This window comes from Prosopis cineraria, unplaced genomic scaffold (genome assembly GCF_029017545.1).
Source record: "Prosopis cineraria cultivar Desert tree isolate PC_DT_omini unplaced genomic scaffold, ASM2901754v1 PC1, whole genome shotgun sequence".
Lineage (NCBI taxonomy): Eukaryota > Viridiplantae > Streptophyta > Magnoliopsida > Fabales > Fabaceae > Prosopis > Prosopis cineraria.
Window position 1 is genome coordinate 37,590,079 of NW_026555332.1, and position 18,166 is coordinate 37,608,244.

The window sequence follows — 18,166 nt, forward strand, 5'->3', positions numbered from 1 at the left end:
ATCAAGTATAAGAAGAACTGTTTTAAAGCCATACATTTGTGTAACAATGAGGAAAATTGGGAGAGGTACCGTATGGCTAAGAAGGAAACTAAGAGAGCTGTGGGTGAAGCTCGTTCTAAAGCTTTTGAAGAATTTTATAAGAACCTTGAGACGAAGGAAGGAGAGCAAAATATTTATAAGATTGCCAAGAGTAGGGAAAGAAAATCAAGAGATCTAGAACAGGTAAGGTGTATTAAGGATGAAGAGGGAAGAATTTTAGTTACAGATGATGAAATTAAAAATAGATGGGAGACTTATTTTTCTAAACTTTTCAATGATGGAGAGGATTCATCTAGTAACTTGGAGGATTTAGTAACTGGTGAAGGAGAACAAAATTTGTCATTCTATCGAAAAATACGTGATAAGGAGGTAAAGGAAGCTCTTAAGAAAATGGCAAATGGTAGAGCTAACGGACCTGATTGTATATCTATCGAAGCGTGGAAATGTTTAGGTGAAGAAGGGGTGAGATGGTTAACTAAGTTATTTAATGTGATTTTACGGTCCAAGAAAATGCCTGATGAGTGGAGGAGAAGTACATTAATTCCTATTTATAAAAATAAAGGAGATATTCAGAATTGTACTAACTATAGAGGGATTAAACTCATGAGCCACACAATGAAATTGTGGGAGAAAGTAATTGAGCACAGGTTGAGATTGGAGACAAGTATTTCTGAGAATCAATTTGGTTTTATGCCAGGTAGATCAACTACAGAGGCGATTTATCTACTAAGGGGATTAATGGAAAAGTATCGTTGTAAAGATAAAGATCTACACATGGTTTTTATTGATTTGGAAAAAGCTTATGACCGTATACCAAGAGAAGTGCTTTGGAAAGCGTTGGAAAAAAAGGGAGTACGGATTGCTTATATTAAAGCCATACAAGATATGTATGAGGGGGTAAAAACTAGTATAAGAACGCCTAGTGGTCAAACAAAGGATTTTCCTATAAAGATTGGACTACATCAGGGATCATCTCTGAGTCCTTATTTGTTCAACTTGATTTTAAATGTTTTGACGGAACATATTCAAGAGGAAATCCCGAAATGTATGCTCTTCGCGGATGATATAGTTCTTATAGCAGAGACAAGAGAAGAGGTTAATTGCAAACTTGAGTTATGGAGGAGGACATTGGAGTCGAAAGGTTTTCGTCTGAGTAGAAGTAAGACGGATATTTATATTGTAAATTTGGTAAAGGACTATTCGAAAATAATTTGGAAGTGAAATTGGGAGATCAAATTATACCTCAAGTGGAAAAGTTTAGATATTTGGGAGCCATTATTCAAAATGATGGCGAAATCAGTGGAGATATTTCACATAGAATTCAAGCTGGGTGGTTTAATTGGAGAAAAGCTAAAGGAGTTATTTGTGACCGTAAGGTGCCTAATAAACTTAAAGGAAAGTTTTATCGTACTGCTATCAGACCGGCAATGTTATATAGTAGTGAATGCTGGGCTCTAACGGGACAGCAAGAGCATAAAGTTGGAGTAGCAGAGATGAGAATGTTACGATGGATGTGCGGACATACACGTAAAGATAAAATTCGAAATGAGCACATACGTGAAAAAGTGAGGGTGGCACCTATTGAGGAAAAAATGGTAGAAAATCGGTTGAGATGGTTTGGGCATGTACAAAGAAGACCAAGGGAGGCACCAGTGAGAAGAGTGGAACATATAACTTTGAGTCCGATTAAGAGAGGTAGAGGAAGGCCTAAGAGAACACTCTTGGAAGTTGTTGAACGTGATCTCTTAATTAATAATATTTCTAAAAGCTTAATAAATGATAGAGCACAATGGCGTCTTGCAATCCATGTAGCCGACCCCACCTAGTGGGATAAAGGCTTGTTGTTGTTGTTGTTGTTGTTTTGTACTATGACAACACCCATATTAGTTATGTAAGTACCAAAAATTATTATTATTCTTGACTCGCAGTTGGTTGTGTCTCACATACATGCTGTAGATTTACGATTTAGTATTCTTGGATCATACATAAATTTAAATGAATTTGTGCTGATCTCTTTTTGTTCGGCAATTTTTTGTACGAAATAATCATATAGGAACTGGTGTCAATGGTGTGGATTAACTTGCTGTATTGTATTTGTTTCTCTTGATTAGTTTAATTGTTGTATGGTTGATTGACGTTTTAGTATTCTTGGAGCAATGGCATGATATTTTTTTTTTCATGCAAAATTATGTTACTTCTGGAATGGAAATCATTTATAGTTGATCATTTATATTTTTCTCATCCATTCCAGAAGTCATTACTTGCTAGTTGTATATATATGTATGCATGTATTTTTTCTATTGTAAATTTCAAATTTTATATTGATGATGATTCGACAGGAGGAATTGCCTTCCATACAAAAACGGATGAGAACCCGGACGTGTTTGGATAATGGATATGGAAACGAGTAATGATTTTCAAGGATTCTTGCTCTCGTTCAGTGGTGAACATCCTCCTGGGTTCCATTTCCATTCCACCCACTATGCCCACCATTTCTCGCTCCTGTCCGTAATTCCAAATTAAGAATTCAAGATCCCAAGAGATACCATTTTTCTTTTGCTTTTTTTTTTTTGATTCTCTTTCAGATCTCGGTCACTTTCACGTGCAAAGTTCAACTCTTTAGGTACTTGTTTAGATTATTCCGAGATTTCTTCTCACCATCATCCAAGGGCTACAGACGCAAACGATTCCCCATTATCATACGTTTTCTGCTTTCCAAAGTCATCAAGAATATTACACTCAGATTCATTTTTTCTCCTTCACCTTCCTCCTCCTCCTTATCCTTCATCGGCATCTGAGCTTTGCAGAAACTCAAATCCATCATGGCATCTCTCAGTTTGACCGGGACCCACATCAAAACTGGGCGTTCGGCTTCTGGGTTCGGCTTACCTCGTCGTCCCACAACTCTGATTCGTCCTAGCAGAGTTGGGTTTAAGGTTTATGCTTCGGAGACTCAGACAGAACCAGATCTTAGTGTTAACGTTAATGGATTACACTTGCCTAATCCCTTTGTAATTGGGTCGGGTCCACCGGAACCAATTACACCGTCATGAAAAGGGCCTTTGATGAAGGATGGGGGGCCGTGATTGCTAAGACTGTAAGATTTCGTTAATGGATTACGCTTGCCTAATCCCTGTGTAATTGCTACGTCCCCTGCATTGGCTTCTCTGCTTATTTCGTTTTCCAGTAAAACTAAACTAACAATCATAATCATAAGGATCTGATATCTGGAAATTTACAGTAATTTGTGTTCAGGAACACCGGTGGCTGAAGTACATCATATTATGTACTCTATCCTGATCAACTGACTGTTCTTGGCTAAAAAACAAAGAAGTTTTCCACTGTTATCGTCTGTGGTGTAAAACTTGGATGTCAACTACTGTACTTTGCTTGATTAGGACAAGTACAGTCAATTGTTCGAAGATTCTTCCCTCTTCTCCACCTCCCTCTTTTCCATGATTCCATATTGATTAGGATAGGCCCATGGCTGTGTTAGGGATTTTGTCAGGCCTTGTTCTTTTTGACTTGATATAAACTGAGCTGCTTTTGGTCTATTAACGAGCTCTTGCTATCTACTATCTGTTTTTCCTGGTTGATATTACCACTCGATCGTCAGATTTTGCCTCCTTGGACCTTGCAACATGGAGGATTCTGCATCCCATAAGTAAATTTTGACTTGATCCAGAAAGAGCCGTCGGATCTTCAATATTTCACTAAAACTTTGGTTCCTTTTCATTTCAGAGTGGAAATTGAGATTGAGTGGGATGAAATGGAATAGTTCGTGAGGGGCGTGTACAATTGCACAAAACAAAAATTTAAGAAAGGCATAGGCAATGCAGTGACAGAGGGATAAGCACTGCTTATGGTGCTAAAATGAACAGATTTAATGTTTATCTTCGTGTCATGGAATAAATTGCGTTTTGGCGCTCAGCCAGTGACCACACTATGTATCTTTAGGCAATCAAGCTTTATAGTTTATGTTGGTTAATTGGGATTGGGACTGTGGGACAATCCTGTATTTTTTTAAGGCTATCCACGGGTAAGTTGCTATTGATGTAAATACAGGAGTCACTTGAATTAAAGCTGAGAAGATGTAAAGTTGTCTTTTTAAGCTATATATTCTGTTAATTTTTCGATCCATCATTGGTAAGCTGTTTGTCATAAAAATAAGACTGTAAGAAGGCTTTCCTCCCTCTCAGTGTTGGTTTTAGTTTCATTGTTATTTATGGATTTTGGATGGACGTGCTGCTGCCCGTTAAATCCAGTAAATAATTGTAATTTGTTCATCATTCTAAATGCTCCACAAAGTGAATGGTGCAAAAGAAATTGTATATGTGCATATACTCTAAGATAGTCTAGTATGTTAATCTTTTCTGATTCTGTAGAAGTTAGCACTAAGCAGGTCCTGCAGCTTTCCTGTAAAATTATATCATTGTTTTTTCTAGCCATTTGGTTCAGATTCCCCGCATCTGCTTCCTCTTAATTAGCATTAAACTACTCTGAGACAATTCAGAACATTGTTTTCCTCCTGCCAAACAGAAGTATTACTTGATGATAGTAAGGTGGAGTAACTTAAGGAAATTCACAATGATTTGCTGTCAAGAATTTGATACTTGCCAAAATCGGTGATTGTTGTTTTAAGGTTGACTTTTTATTAGAGTGCAAGCAAAATTTTTTATATACTTTATTGTATCGGTTTAAGAAAGGCTTGGTCATCAGTCATCTGTCTAAAAATCAAACACTTTCAGCATGTTTATTGAGGATTTACTTGATGCCAAAAATTTGGAAGGCTTCATTGTCTTTTACAACAGTTAGAACTGTTTAAAGACATAGCCCTTTCTATTGACAAAATGTCTAATGGTTCACAAAAGGGTTTTACAATTCACAAATTAATGATAACTATTTTATTGGTGCATGACCCAATGTATCACATCTAATCGGGATATGCTTTTTGAATTAATGGCTATAAATAGTGTAGTGTTATCTGAACAAGCGGGTTTTATGTTAATCTAAACTTCTAATAACCGCATGTGTTATTTGAATTTTGAACAATTCAATTAGGGTTTAGTTCCTTGTTTGCTTGTTGGCATCTGAAGTCCTTATGCCATTAGGAATATGTATCATAATCATTTTTTAGAAAGAAAATCAAATTAGACAAATTGTAATTTTGACTAGTTTTGGTGAGGTCAATTTATTGTTTGTTATTTTCCAGTTATAGGCCTGCTCTGCAAATAATCTCTCGACCTATAAACCACAAGTGCACTGAGAACTTTTTTTTTTTTTAATTTAAAGTCACTGTTTGCCATCATTTTTGGACTACATGAACTAAAACTTCACCTTGGCATGAAATTTCTCAAATCTCTCCATGGGAAAATTTTTTGTTGCTGGTATTAGTTATTTCACTGTAGTCAATTTACATGCAACTGGTGTTTAGCATCCCGGTTAAAAGATAACCAGGAAATTTGATGCTATTCTTTTGCTAGGTGTCACTTGATGCAGCAAAAGTCATAAATGTGACTCCTCGATATGCCCGACTACGGGCTGGTGCAAATGGTTCTGCCAAAGGAGAGATTATTGGATGGGAGAACATAGAACTTATCAGTGACCGTCCTCTTGAAACTATGTTGAAAGAATTTAAGCAGTTAAAAGAAGAGTACCCAGATAGAATTCTCATTGCTTCAATTATGGAGGAGTACAATAAAGCTGCCTGGCAGGAGCTTATTGACCGGGTTGAGCAAACTGGAGTTGTAAGATGTCTTGCTGAGTTCGCGAACTCATATTTTTCTAGCTAAAATTCTGGCATCTCACTCGTCTGACATTCTTGTAGGACGCAATTGAAATAAATTTTTCCTGTCCTCACGGTATGCCAGAACGCAAAATGGGTGCAGCGGTTGGGCAAGATTGTGCGCTTCTGGAAGAGGTTTGCGGATGGATAAATGAGAAGGCTACAGTTCCTGTTTGGGCTAAAATGACTCCTAACATCACTGATATTGCACAGGTTAGCTTTGTAACTTGCATTCTAATTCTCTGTCCATCATTGATGAAGATCATCATCACTCTTGACCATACTGTTATTGGACTCTGTTGCTTCTGTTTATAGCCAGCAAGAGTTGCTCTTAGATCAGGATGCGAGGGAGTATCTGCTATAAATACAATCATGAGCGTCATGGGAATCAATCTCAATACATTACACCCTGAGCCTTGTGTTGAGGGGTTTGCAATCTCAATGCCCAAAACTTCATGGTTTTTCCTTCCTCATGTTTATGAACATCTAATCTAATGCTGTCTAAAATTCACCAGATATTCAACTCCTGGGGGTTATTCTGCAAAGGCAGTTCATCCCATTGCACTTGGGAAGGTGATGAACATCGCAAAAATGATGAAGTCTGAGTTTGACAGTGATTACTACTCACTGTCTGGCATAGGTGGTGTTGAGACTGGTGGTGATGCTGCTGAATTTATTCTTCTAGGGGCAAATACTGTTCAGGTATGTCAGGCAATTAGCTTCTTAGGTCTCTTTGGTGCTTTTACTGTTCAGCACTATGAACATTGCCCCCAAGTTTCTTATAGTTAAATGGGTTTATCTTTATCCATAACATATCACTTCAAAGAACTATGTCAATGCTGAAGGATTAGTTCAACACGACGCTTTCCACAGACTAAGAAAATCGGGTTTCGAGTTTAGTGTCAACTGATTCATGGATACCCGTGATGGCTTTGAAATTTATGAAGGCCCATTTCCTGACTTTGAATAAATCATTGTTTGATGAAAGTTTTTGATGTTATAACATATAACCTTTCAGACAGTGAGGAGTTAATGATGATCATCATTTGAGTTTTCCAACCGTGTAGGTATGCACTGGGGTCATGATGCATGGCTATGGCCTTGTGAAGAAACTATGTGCGGAGCTTAAAGACTTCATGAGAAAGCATAATTTCACATCAATAGAGGATTTCAGAGGGTATGTATGAGCTTCATCTGAGCTGATTCCCAATAGCTCACAAACTCACTCGATAAAAATTCCAGGAATGTTAAATCCATTCATCAATAATCTTTTACCTGTTCTGTGTCATAAAAACCGCAGGGTGTCTCTCCAGTATTTCACTACTCACACTGACTTGGTAAGGAGGCAACAAGAAGCAATTCGACAGAGGAAAGCCATAAAGAAAGGTTTGCAATCTGATAAAGACTGGACAGGAGATGGTTTTGTGGAAGAGACTGAAAGTATGGTTTCCAACTGAACAATGTAACCAAACAAATTATAAGCGTCTTCTTCCTGTATGGTTTAGAAATAAATAACGAGGCATTGCAGGAAACTCTCTTTCTGAGTACTGTGTGAATATCTGTGTACTTTTATCTGAACTATAATTTTACAGAAGTTCAAAGAAGACAATCAAATACCTTCATGACATTTTCTTTTAGACCGACATGTGAAGAGTTTCTTGTACTCTGTTTACCTGAACAAAATTACAAGTGCCACGTGAGATCCAACGACAACTTTAAGAAGCAATTACACTACTGTGAGTCTGTGAGTTCGAATCTGTGTGTTTTGTTTTTTTTGGATAAAAAGAGTAACAATTAAGACAAGCTTACATCTTTGACCACGAAAGAGACAACCTTACATCAAAAGATTGCTAAAAAAAAAAAAAATGCTTTACCCATCATCAACCTCCACCTCCGTGAGACAAGATGGATGAGTTCTCTGTACAACGAGCCTTCTCACAGCAGGTAGGTTGGTTACATGATTTGTATGATGTCATTGTATCACATCATCAACTAAGCCCTTAAAAATATTGTTAACTAAAAAGTTTTGTTTAACAACTTTTATAAGTCTTCTTTTTAGTCTTCATCCATTTCTCTTTATAGGGTTCAAAACGATATTTTACTTTTTTTACTGATACCTCTCACGATTTCATCATATATGTTCAACCATCTCAAACGATTTTATATAATTCAATAAATATCATGTCAATTTTTTCTCATATATGTTTTGACTAATTCGAATTGAGCCTGTTCAGGATTATTTTAAGTGAAAACTTTACCATTATAAGCTACTGCACTCTTAGAACTCAAATTCAGGATCATACATCTGGTTAAGCTAGTACAATTTCTTGGTTAAATCAATGTTTATCTCATGCATTCTATCCTTTTAGGTAGGTGTGCCGCAAGCCCACAACCACGAAACCAATATAAAATAGGTCATTTTTATTCTCAACTATTTTGTTCCTAGAGTACTGCAAAACAAGAGGATGAAGAATTCTGGCGTCTTCCTCCATGATCACCTGTATAAATTCCAATTTTGGTTAAATGCTTTGAATCTCCATTTCATCTTTTACGGCACTTTTTGATTAAGCCATTATTGAATTATTTTGTTAATTTAGTTCCTTGATATATATTTTTTATTTGACTCTTAAAAATTGCGTTTTTAATGTAATCTTTCAGTACTAGAATAATTGACAATGATGTTATCATGTCATTTTCTTATAAAACTAACGGATTACTAACATGTACTATATTTGTTGAAGGATTGTCATTTAGTCTTCATCGTCATCTAATATTTAGAATGTTAATTTTATTGATAGCACATATAAATATTCAAATATAATGAAAAACCATCCACGTTAATCTAAGTCATGAATAATATAATTTATTTTTTAAACTCCATGCAACATACGTGCTTCACACTTATTATTTATAGTAGTTTAATTTACACAGAATCCATTGAGAAAGCAATGAAAAACTAAATTGAGAAAAATGAAATAAAAAAAGCAAATTGAGAAATACCTCCTTTGCGAGAAATTTGATATAGAAGACAACTTTATGGCATGTCCAATTTAAAGGAATACTCGAGATCTTACCGTTAGAAACTAGACCGTTATCTAAGAGTAACTTTTTAAATCCATTCACCGCAGGTTTTTTTTTTTACGGAAAAATACTTATTTTTTAAAAGTATTTTGATAAAATTTTATAATATTTGTTTATGGTTTTGAAAATAATTACAATTGAAAGAAATATTTCTCATTCTTAGAAAAAGCAACTCTGAGTAATTTCTAGAAATAATTAGAGCTAGGAGAAGAGAAAATGTCATAAAAGTACGAAGATACATCAAAATATAATAAAATTTGAAAACAATTAAATAATAAATAGGATTTTTATGAAGGGATATGCACAAAAAGATCATAAAATCTAAAAATTATTAAATAATAATCATTTTTTAATTGTAACTAAATACAAAATAATATCTTCTTTTCATAAGTTTTTTTTTATAAACTAAATCAATTTTTTTATTGCACATAGGCATATGTATATTAGAGATAATTTTAATTGAAGTGTAGGCAGGTACTAAATGTTAATATCTTTGAGAAAGTAAAAACTAGCCCTTTTTCTCATTAATAAGCAAATTCCTTCTTAATGAAACCTCTAATTAAATCATATAAAATAACTATTGTTAAGCTTAAGCAATCAAGCCATTATAGAAGCAAATAAACATGTTGATTTACATCAGGCTCACCACGTGGCGGCCATAGTTAAAACTTTTTAACCCTCCACCTTTGGGTAGGAATATTTAACCACTGACTTCTTTTATCTTCTTTCACGCAGTGTCCTGTAGCCTTGTATTCTAAGGGCAAAAGACTAAAAGGAATAATACTGATACATATCCCATATGCAATAAAACAAAGCTTAATGTTTTATCCTTTTAAACATTATTGAAGGTTAATTAAGGGTTAAGACAATTGATTCTTCTCTTTTTCTTTCGGTATTTGTAACTCATATTAATATAATAACACCGTATAAACCACAATCACGCATATTCAACTGATGATATCATATATAGTGCTTTAAACAGAACTTTTACTAAATGAGGGATAACGAGGCCTTAAATAAAAATTAAAGCAATATAAGCCTTGCTAGCTAGGAAACTCTGACACACTAATAACTTGCACACTCAGAAAGTGAAGCTCTAATTAATTATTCTAAATTGAAGAATCGTTTTCAAGAATATTGCAATGAGCAGAAGACGAAGGAGATGCAGGTGGTTGATGACCTGGCAAGGCATTAATAACAGTGAGCTCTTTCAGTTGTGAATGCATCTTGTTTATGAAAGCCATCACCTTTTGCTGTGGTTCCTCCATTGCTTCTTTCAGCTTCCCCAATGCCATGCAATATGCTTCCTGATGCTCATATATATATATATATATATACATACACGCGTGCGCAAGTCAATAATTAAGTTTTTATTAGTGACACTCAAACTTTATGCCTTAAGAGAATACTTCTGGTAAACTACTCAAGTCTAAGATTAGTGATGCCATTCTGCATTCTAAGAATAAGTGCATGACTGTGTCAGCTATAAGCTAGGTTATTATAAAAATAGACATTGCCAATAAAAAAAGTTCTGTTTTGTCATGTTTTGATTTAGAAAAAGAAGCAATATTGATCACTGATGAGGAGACAGGTTATAAAGTGGAGCATTTATAATAAAGGTGAGTGATCTGAGCCCTTGATGAGGACACACACTGGTGATCACATAGGGTTGGAACAAAAAACTATGCACATTTATCAGACAAGTCCTTTTCATGAACATGCTTTGAGGTTCCATGAGAGGTTTCTATCAATGAAGAATTAACCTAAACAATCTTAATCCTTTTCTCTCTCATATTTTTTCCCTGGGATTCCCTGAACCGTACTACAAGACCCATTTCTCAGTCAGATATGTCCTCTAAAGCATCGAGTGGCTTCTGTGTAAATATTGAGACTGCAGAGAGAGAGAGAGAGAGAGAGAGAGAGAGAGTAAAAGTCATACCATGAAGAGATCAAGCTCTGGCTCACTGTACATGTCTAAGCTTTGCCTGTTCATTATTAGCTTCTGATCTATCTCCTGCTCTCTCTCCAAGTTGGAAATCTCACTTACCTGATGAACAAGACAGAAACTGATCATAAATTTGTTTCTCCTGCTCTACACAATGAAAGTAAAATAATTCATGGAGAGACCATCTCATTTCCCTTAAGTAATCAGTATTCCTTTCTAACCATTACGAGTTAATTTGCACTATCAAATGCCTACATGTACACACAAACACACACACATACAAACAAAAGAAAAACACCAACTTTTCGGCTTCAGCTTTCACCTTCAGTGCCTTTGCTCTAATCATCTTTGAATATATACAATCCAACGTCTGTGTGACCGGAGGATTATTTCAAGATGATGATGCTTCATCATGAAATGAGAGAAGAACACTAGATATGCACTATCACTATAAATCTGCGTTTATATGAAACGATGCATCAGTAGAGGTGAGAGAGGGAAGGAGGGGGAGAGAGAGAGACCTTCAAACACTGCAAGTGAGCTTGAAGGAGGAGCTCATAGAGAGGATGGCTGGAGATTCTTGTCTTGAGGATGTCGTCCTTTTCAAGATCTTGTTCATGGCTGTTCTCTCCAGCACTGTGAAGCCGCTGAGATTCCGTATTATCCATATTTGAGAATATCATAGCTGAAATAACCTTTGATATACCATATATATAAATGTTGTGTGTGAGTGGGATGTGGAATGCTGTGTGTGTGTGTGTGTATAAAATAAAAAAGAGAGAGAGAGAGAGTGTGGGTTGATGAGTGAGTGGCACTATAGTACGTAGTACGGAGGGTGAAGAGTGGAAGAAGAGGAGGGTAAAATTGGAAGGAAGGGAGGGGAAGAAATTTGCATGGGAAGGTGTAAAGAGAAAAATGGAGGAAAAAGGTGGGACAGAGAAGAGATTATATAAAGTAACAGGGAAAGTGAGGGAAGGCTGTGGACTTGTTGCCACCCCTGTGACTGTGGGGCCTCTCTGAATTCTCGAGAAATGGAAACCACTCTCCTCTCACCTTCTTCTTCTTCTTCTTCTTCTTCTTCTTTTTAATTAGTTGCAAATCATGCTGACGTACGTAGAGTCGAGGGACTTAATGAGGTTTCGAACTTCACATTAACTTGGATTCAGCATTCACAGACCCTTTCAGTACAATATTAGCATTTTGCATGGATTTTCATTCTCTATTGCCATGTCTTTTCAATTATCTTTCTGTATCTTCTCACAAACATTATCAAAATCGAGGTGTTTTTTTAATTTAAATTTTATAAATTTTTGTAAAGTGTTGTTTGTGAGAGGATGCAGGAAAATAATAGAGAAATTGGAGTAGAGAGTCAAAGTCAAATGTCATTTGGCTTAAAAACTTAGCCTTAAATCTTGCATTGAAACAGTATCCATAATTTAAAAAAAAAACAAATTCAACTTGGGTATTTTAACTGGTGATTTTCAAATCACTTGATCACTTTGACTCTTAGTATTTTTTTTTCATTACTTTATAGTATACTAATCTTTTTAATGAATAAAAAAATGGTGATTTTTCCTACCTAGTAACTTTTATACGTGTAAAAAAAATCTTGGGAAAATCGCACTTAAGGACCTCTGTGGACATTTTTTAAGCAAAAAATAATCAAAAGATTTTTGGTTTTACCCTGCCTGGACCGAAAAATTAAATTAAAATGTAAATAAGTTTTGACTATTAAATAACAATAATACTCTTTTTTTTTTAAATAAAGTCTACCTCAAAGATCACCAGTGCTAGAGCTTCAGTGACCGCTGGTGGCTGGCGCCATGGGGTGGAATTTTTTTTTTTTTTAAAGTAAGAGTATTCCTGTTTTTTCACATTCAAATTTAGTTACTCTTTTCAATCTCATTTATAAGATATATTTTAGAATATTTATTTGGTTCTATTTATAAGTTATGGTGGAATTTTTTAGTTAATATTTAAAAAGTATTTTTGAAATTATCCTTTATAAGAGAGGAAAAGTAACATGACATTATTTTTTAAATTTGTTATATAAGGACAGGTTTAAAATTTTACACACTTTTATTTCATTACTTTTTTGTATTTGTTAGAATTTTTGGAATTAATTTCTGTCCATGATGAGTCATAACTCTAGTTATAATGAGTCGACCAGAATCTAGTATTAATGCATGATTAATAGCTAGAAAAGGAAATGATCCTCTGTCTTAATTGCGATTATTCCAATCAACATATTTACTTCATAATGAGGCGAATTAATGTTGATTGGATCTTCCTTTTATACGGAGGCCTTGTTTCACTATAAATAGAGAGGGTGGCTGAAGGTAGAACACACACCAAAACAAACCATTCTCTAGTTCTTTCTATCCCTCTCTTTCTCTTTGGTGCATCTGCTGTTTACCATAGTCTAGACTCTGGTAGTCTAAACTCGTGTGGGTATTCGAGTAAATTCTGCGATGCTCGAATTCGGTAAGACTCTAACTCAACTCCTTTATTTCAGTATGTTATTTAGTTTAATATTCCTTCATTGGCATCAATGCCCTATCATTCCTACGGCTTCGATCATGGATTTTTTTTTTTTGTTTGAATGTGGATCATGCATCCCTTTTCTCTCTCAGCCATTTGTTGATCAAGAGGCTTTCCTTACCTTGATTTAGGACTTGGCTGGCTTCTTAGCATGCTATTCTTTCTGTTGCGTTTTTATATTGAATGTGTTCATTTTTTTTTTCATGCTATTCCTTGGCCTCTTCTTTTTCCCATAATTATTTTTCATTTTTTTTGGATTTGTGTTCTAATTTAGATCTTTGTGTGTATGTGCTTTTATTGCTTCTAGACTCTCTCTTCTTCTTCCTCCCCATACATCTATGAGTTGGAAAACTTTTTTGGAAGCGTCCAAAACCTCTATTGAAGCCATTCTTCGAACAATGCAAAGGAAGAATTTTTTGAAAATATGGTATTTTGAAATCTAAGTTTTTAGCCTACACAATTGGTGTGGTTGTGTAAAGGGTGAAGAGATAGTTCCAACAAGATTGAAATCACATCAAATGGACGTCGGACGGAGGAGAAACAAGTAAAAAATGATGATGAACTGACGGGTTAGATTAACCCAGCTGGAGGTTGAAGACAACCTCAATGACACATCGTTTGACCTTAACCAAAATGATGTGTCTTTTTGGCCCTTACAGGGTGCTGCGTTTCATTATTAAAACGTAGCACATTAGATTGGGCTCTCCCCAACTCAACTGGTCAGACCTAGTTTGATTGAGTTAATGGGTTGATCCTGTCAATGGTTAACATAGGCTAGGTAGGTTGACCCGATCTGATCCAGCCCTTTATTTTTTTTTAAATTTCTTTTTTTCCCTTTACTCGCTTGGTCGGCTTGTGAACGTTGTGTGGTCAATCTTTTGTTAATATAAACACATGGTTGGGCTTGTGGCGATAAGATAAATCTAATAGCGTGATGCGTGTGGTGAAATTCTGCCCCCATGGTGGTATGTGTAGGTTACGCGCCTACACCAGGAGTTGGCTTCATCCCACTCTTCATTTTGTCATGAATTTTTTATTCCAAAGCCTTTTGGAGGTGCGTATGGGCATGTAAGAGCTCATTTTAGGGTAAGGTTTGGACCTAAAAATCTCTAAATTCATGATCTAGAAAATGATATATTATTTACTTGTTTTCATGCAAGTTTTATGTGTTCATTTTTGTTTCTTTTACCATTTTTTTAATAAAATGTTTAAAGAATATGTCTTATAGTCGAGACTCTCCATCGTATTCTTCTCTATCTTATTTTTTGATGAGGAAGAAAATATTTTCATGAAAGTTATGCTGAGCAATTCCTTATAGAAAGTAGAGGCTTCATTAAAATCATATTCTGAGAGCATAATTAAAGAAAAAGAGCCTATCTCTAGCAAAGGATCTTGTGAGATCTAGAAGAAATTGGAGGATTAAGAAATTGATCAACCTCTGACACCCACTTTGGTTAGAGATATTGCAAAGAAATATGCAAACAAAATTAGACATATTGATGACCTAAAGGAAATGTTGGAAACTCTTGAGGTTTTCTTTCAAGAAGACCTGTAGCTATATTTCTTATGCACAACCATAAGGGAACTCAGGAACCAATTGGATCAAATGGGCAAGCAATAAGCCATCGAAGTATAGAGTGAACAAGTTAAATCTGGAATGAAAAAATACAAATAAATACAAAGTTGAACTTCTTATTGAGATGTGTTGGTCTTTTTGATTTATTTTTGAGTTATTCTTAGTCTTGGCCCATTTTTATTTTTGGGTTTTCTTTTGAATATTTTCAAACGTATTAAAATTGCTTTATGGATATTTGTTATCTAATTGTTTAAGCTTTATAATATATATATATATATATTTCTTTTATGGATATCTATTATCTATTTTAATGCTTTATTTGAGTGGGAGTCCTTCTAGAATGTGTTATTTGAAAAGGATGCAAGGGGAAACAAATTCAACTAAGACCCTAACCAAAAGGAAAGTAGTCTAGCTATAAAGATTGGAATGTGAGTTAACTTAGTTATCTCTTGAACATGAAACTAGTAATTTAGTTGGCCAAGGATCTAACTTGAATAAACTATATTGTATACTATTTTAAGAGTGCATAATTTTCTATGTCACAGTAATGGTAACTAAGTCCATAATTGCTAAGCTTAATAAGGGTGATAAGCTTAACGGGGACAACTATGACATATGGCATTGCAAAATCTCACGTCCTAAAAGAATAAGATGTTATGGATGTCTTGACAACTATGATCCTAAAACCAGAATTTGTGAAACATGTGAAGGCTTTGGGTATGCGTAGGCTGTAATACATTTGAACTTATCTCATAAATAAAGTTATGCATTTCTCTTAGCAGACATGAGTGTAATGGTGTACAATACTCAAGTGTTCGTATAGGTTTAAATGGCTGGTTCTCTCACATAAACAGTCACCTTCAATGCTTAAGATGAGCAAAGGAGATGAGATATAATATGATCACCGCCCATTTAAAGAGAAATAATGGAATGGTTGAGAAGAATCATATAATAAATATCACCTTGAATAGTAGTATCAAGGTGAGATATGGAATCTAAAGTCTAGATTGAATCATGGATAGTTGCAATCCATGATGCTTGTAACCAAGCAAAGAATTCCTTGAGAAAGGGCGTTATGAGTGATTCATAGAATTATAGTTCAGGTATTGTGTGTATTTGAGACTCAAGCTTGGACAATGTTGATGAATCAAAATTGACATACACTCTTAAGAAAGAAACATTGTAGAAAGCAATTCATACTGCATGTGCTTAAATTTTGACTGCAATAATGGAAGTGGATGGAAGGATCCCTATTCTATCACTATATGAGTCCTATGAAGGAGAAAAATCCTTTCATAGTGCCCTTAGGACTTAGATAATGTCATAAGAGGATGACTTAGTGACAGTCACTTTAGCCTGTACCCTATAGTCATGATTGATTCGATCTAACAGGTCGAGTATTGGGAAAGCAACGAAGTCAAAGTTGATTGACATAAGGTCTGAAGGAAGATTAACCTTAAAATACACAATCATGCTTGTGTTTGAGACAAGTCCCTTACAAGTAGAGAATTTGTAAGTGCAAACATTAAGCATATGAGAAAGCAATCTTAGTTAAATAAATAACTCGAGGTGGATTAGATATGCCATGAGTAATGTTTATGGGTAAATCTAGGGTGCTTGAGGCAACTTATAGCTATAATGTAGGTATACAACAAGATGTCTTTGTGTGCTAATCCTATCCTAGGACTTCTAGTGCATAAACATTCAAATCGAGGACGTCGTGCTCACACGGTCATGGCAGAGCACCAAGTATGAAGGAAAAGAGATAGAGTTCGCATGATAATAGTCTCATCATGTACGAGTGGGAGATGCAAGAATTTTTGAAATTAATTTTCATCCATGATAAGTCATAGCTTTGGTCATAATGAGTTGACAAGAATCTGGTATTAATGCATGATTAATAGTCAAAAAAGAAAACGATCTTCTATCTTAATTGCAATTATTCCAATCAGCATATTTCCTCTATAATAAGGCAAATTAATGCTGATTGGATCTTACTTTTATACAGATGCCTCATTTCACTATAAATAGAGGTAGTTGGAGGTAGAACAGACACTAGAACAAACTATTCTCTAATTTTTTTTTTCTCTCCCTTTCTTTCTCTTTGGTGCATCTACTGTGCACTATAGTCTAAACCTTAGTAGTATAATCTCATGAGGATATTCAGGTAGATTTTGCAACGCCCGAATTTGGTAAGATTCTAACCCGACTCCTTTATTTTGATATATTATTTAGTTTAATATTCCTTCAATATTAATATTGATGAAAAATGATTTATAAAGAAAACTATAAAAGTACATTTTAGTCCCCTTGGTTTTGAAGCGCAAAATCATAATCTTTTAGTTTTTTTCTTTGCTAAAAAAATGTCCACAGTGTACTATTTTCCCAATAATATTCTGATGAAATGGCCTCACCTATAAAACATGGCGTTATTATTGATCATACATCTGCGTCTTCGGGTCCAACTGAAAGGGCCAAAACTCAAACTGTTCAATTTGTTTGCTTTACCTTTTATCAGATGTCTGTTCTTTTCTGATTCCTTCACACAGGTATGGTCGCAACGTAGCCCCACATATTTCACACTGGCAACTTGGTTCAATTTCCTGTATCAGGATCTTTAACCATTCATCATGTTTAGTTGCAATAGTAAAGTACTGCAACAGAATCTTCATTACATCGTATTACAGCAAACCATGTAACCCCATTATTTAACATTATATGTGTGATCCAGGTGGCCATTGATTTTAGGGAGAATTTCAACAAAGAACCCCTGTAGGAGTTTAATTTAAATTAAGACCAACAGAATCTAAAATACCTTGTAGGATTATGGAAAACTTGTCATTCCAAAAATATGTACTTGTAAATTCATTAGGAAAACTTGACAATTATATTTTCTACATATTCAATTTTATTGACTTGTTAAAACCCTAACTTAAAACCTAACTTGTTAGAGAAAAAGAAATATATTTTAATCATTTTTTATCAGAATATATTTTTAATTTAATCCCTTGATCTTGTCATGTATTTTTAAATTCTATTGGTTTTGATTTAAAATTAAACCCAACAAGATATCTTTACTGAAATTCTCTCTTGATTTTTTTAAATATATATATATATATATAGAAAGGAGAGATTTTTTTTTTTGGAAACTCAGTGGTATTTCAAAAAGGAATTTAATTTTTTTTTCTGTGTAATTTCT

At 34.7% G+C, this 18,166-nt stretch overlaps 2 protein-coding genes across 2 annotated transcripts; one reads left to right on the forward strand and one right to left on the reverse strand.

Annotated features, from left to right (window-relative positions):
• Positions 1 to 2,432: 2,432 nt before the first annotated feature.
• LOC129285129 (dihydropyrimidine dehydrogenase (NADP(+)), chloroplastic-like) lies at positions 2,433 to 7,461 on the forward strand. Its single transcript, XM_054920692.1, is given in 8 exon segments — positions 2,433 to 3,069; positions 3,072 to 3,136; positions 5,523 to 5,786; positions 5,867 to 6,037; positions 6,140 to 6,252; positions 6,340 to 6,526; positions 6,892 to 7,001; positions 7,125 to 7,461. Coding segments are annotated over 8 exon segments (1,275 nt in total). The 5' UTR covers positions 2,433 to 2,861; the 3' UTR covers positions 7,282 to 7,461.
• Positions 7,462 to 9,910: 2,449 nt separating this feature from the next.
• Positions 9,911 to 11,518, reverse strand: LOC129295684 (homeobox protein rough sheath 1-like). Its single transcript, XM_054934259.1, has 3 exons — positions 11,372 to 11,518; positions 10,845 to 10,952; positions 9,911 to 10,212 (listed from the first exon to the last, which is right to left on the reverse strand). Exons 1-3 carry the CDS (start codon positions 11,516 to 11,518, stop codon positions 10,015 to 10,017), a joined length of 453 nt encoding a protein of 150 aa, XP_054790234.1. The 3' UTR covers positions 9,911 to 10,014.
• Positions 11,519 to 18,166: the final 6,648 nt, after the last annotated feature.

Excerpts from the sequence above, each read along its gene's own strand:
- LOC129295684 (XM_054934259.1), bottom strand. The coding sequence starts at position 11,518 with ATGGATAATACGGAATCTCAGCGGCTTCACAGTGCTGGAGAGAACAGC. Across the intron at positions 10,953-11,371 it reads CTCACTTGCAGTGTTTGAAG|GTAAGTGAGATTTCCAACTT; the intron begins GTCTCTCTCTCT and ends CTTGTTCATCAG. Across the intron at positions 10,213-10,844 it reads CAGAGCTTGATCTCTTCATG|GAAGCATATTGCATGGCATT; the intron begins GTATGACTTTTA and ends TATGAGCATCAG.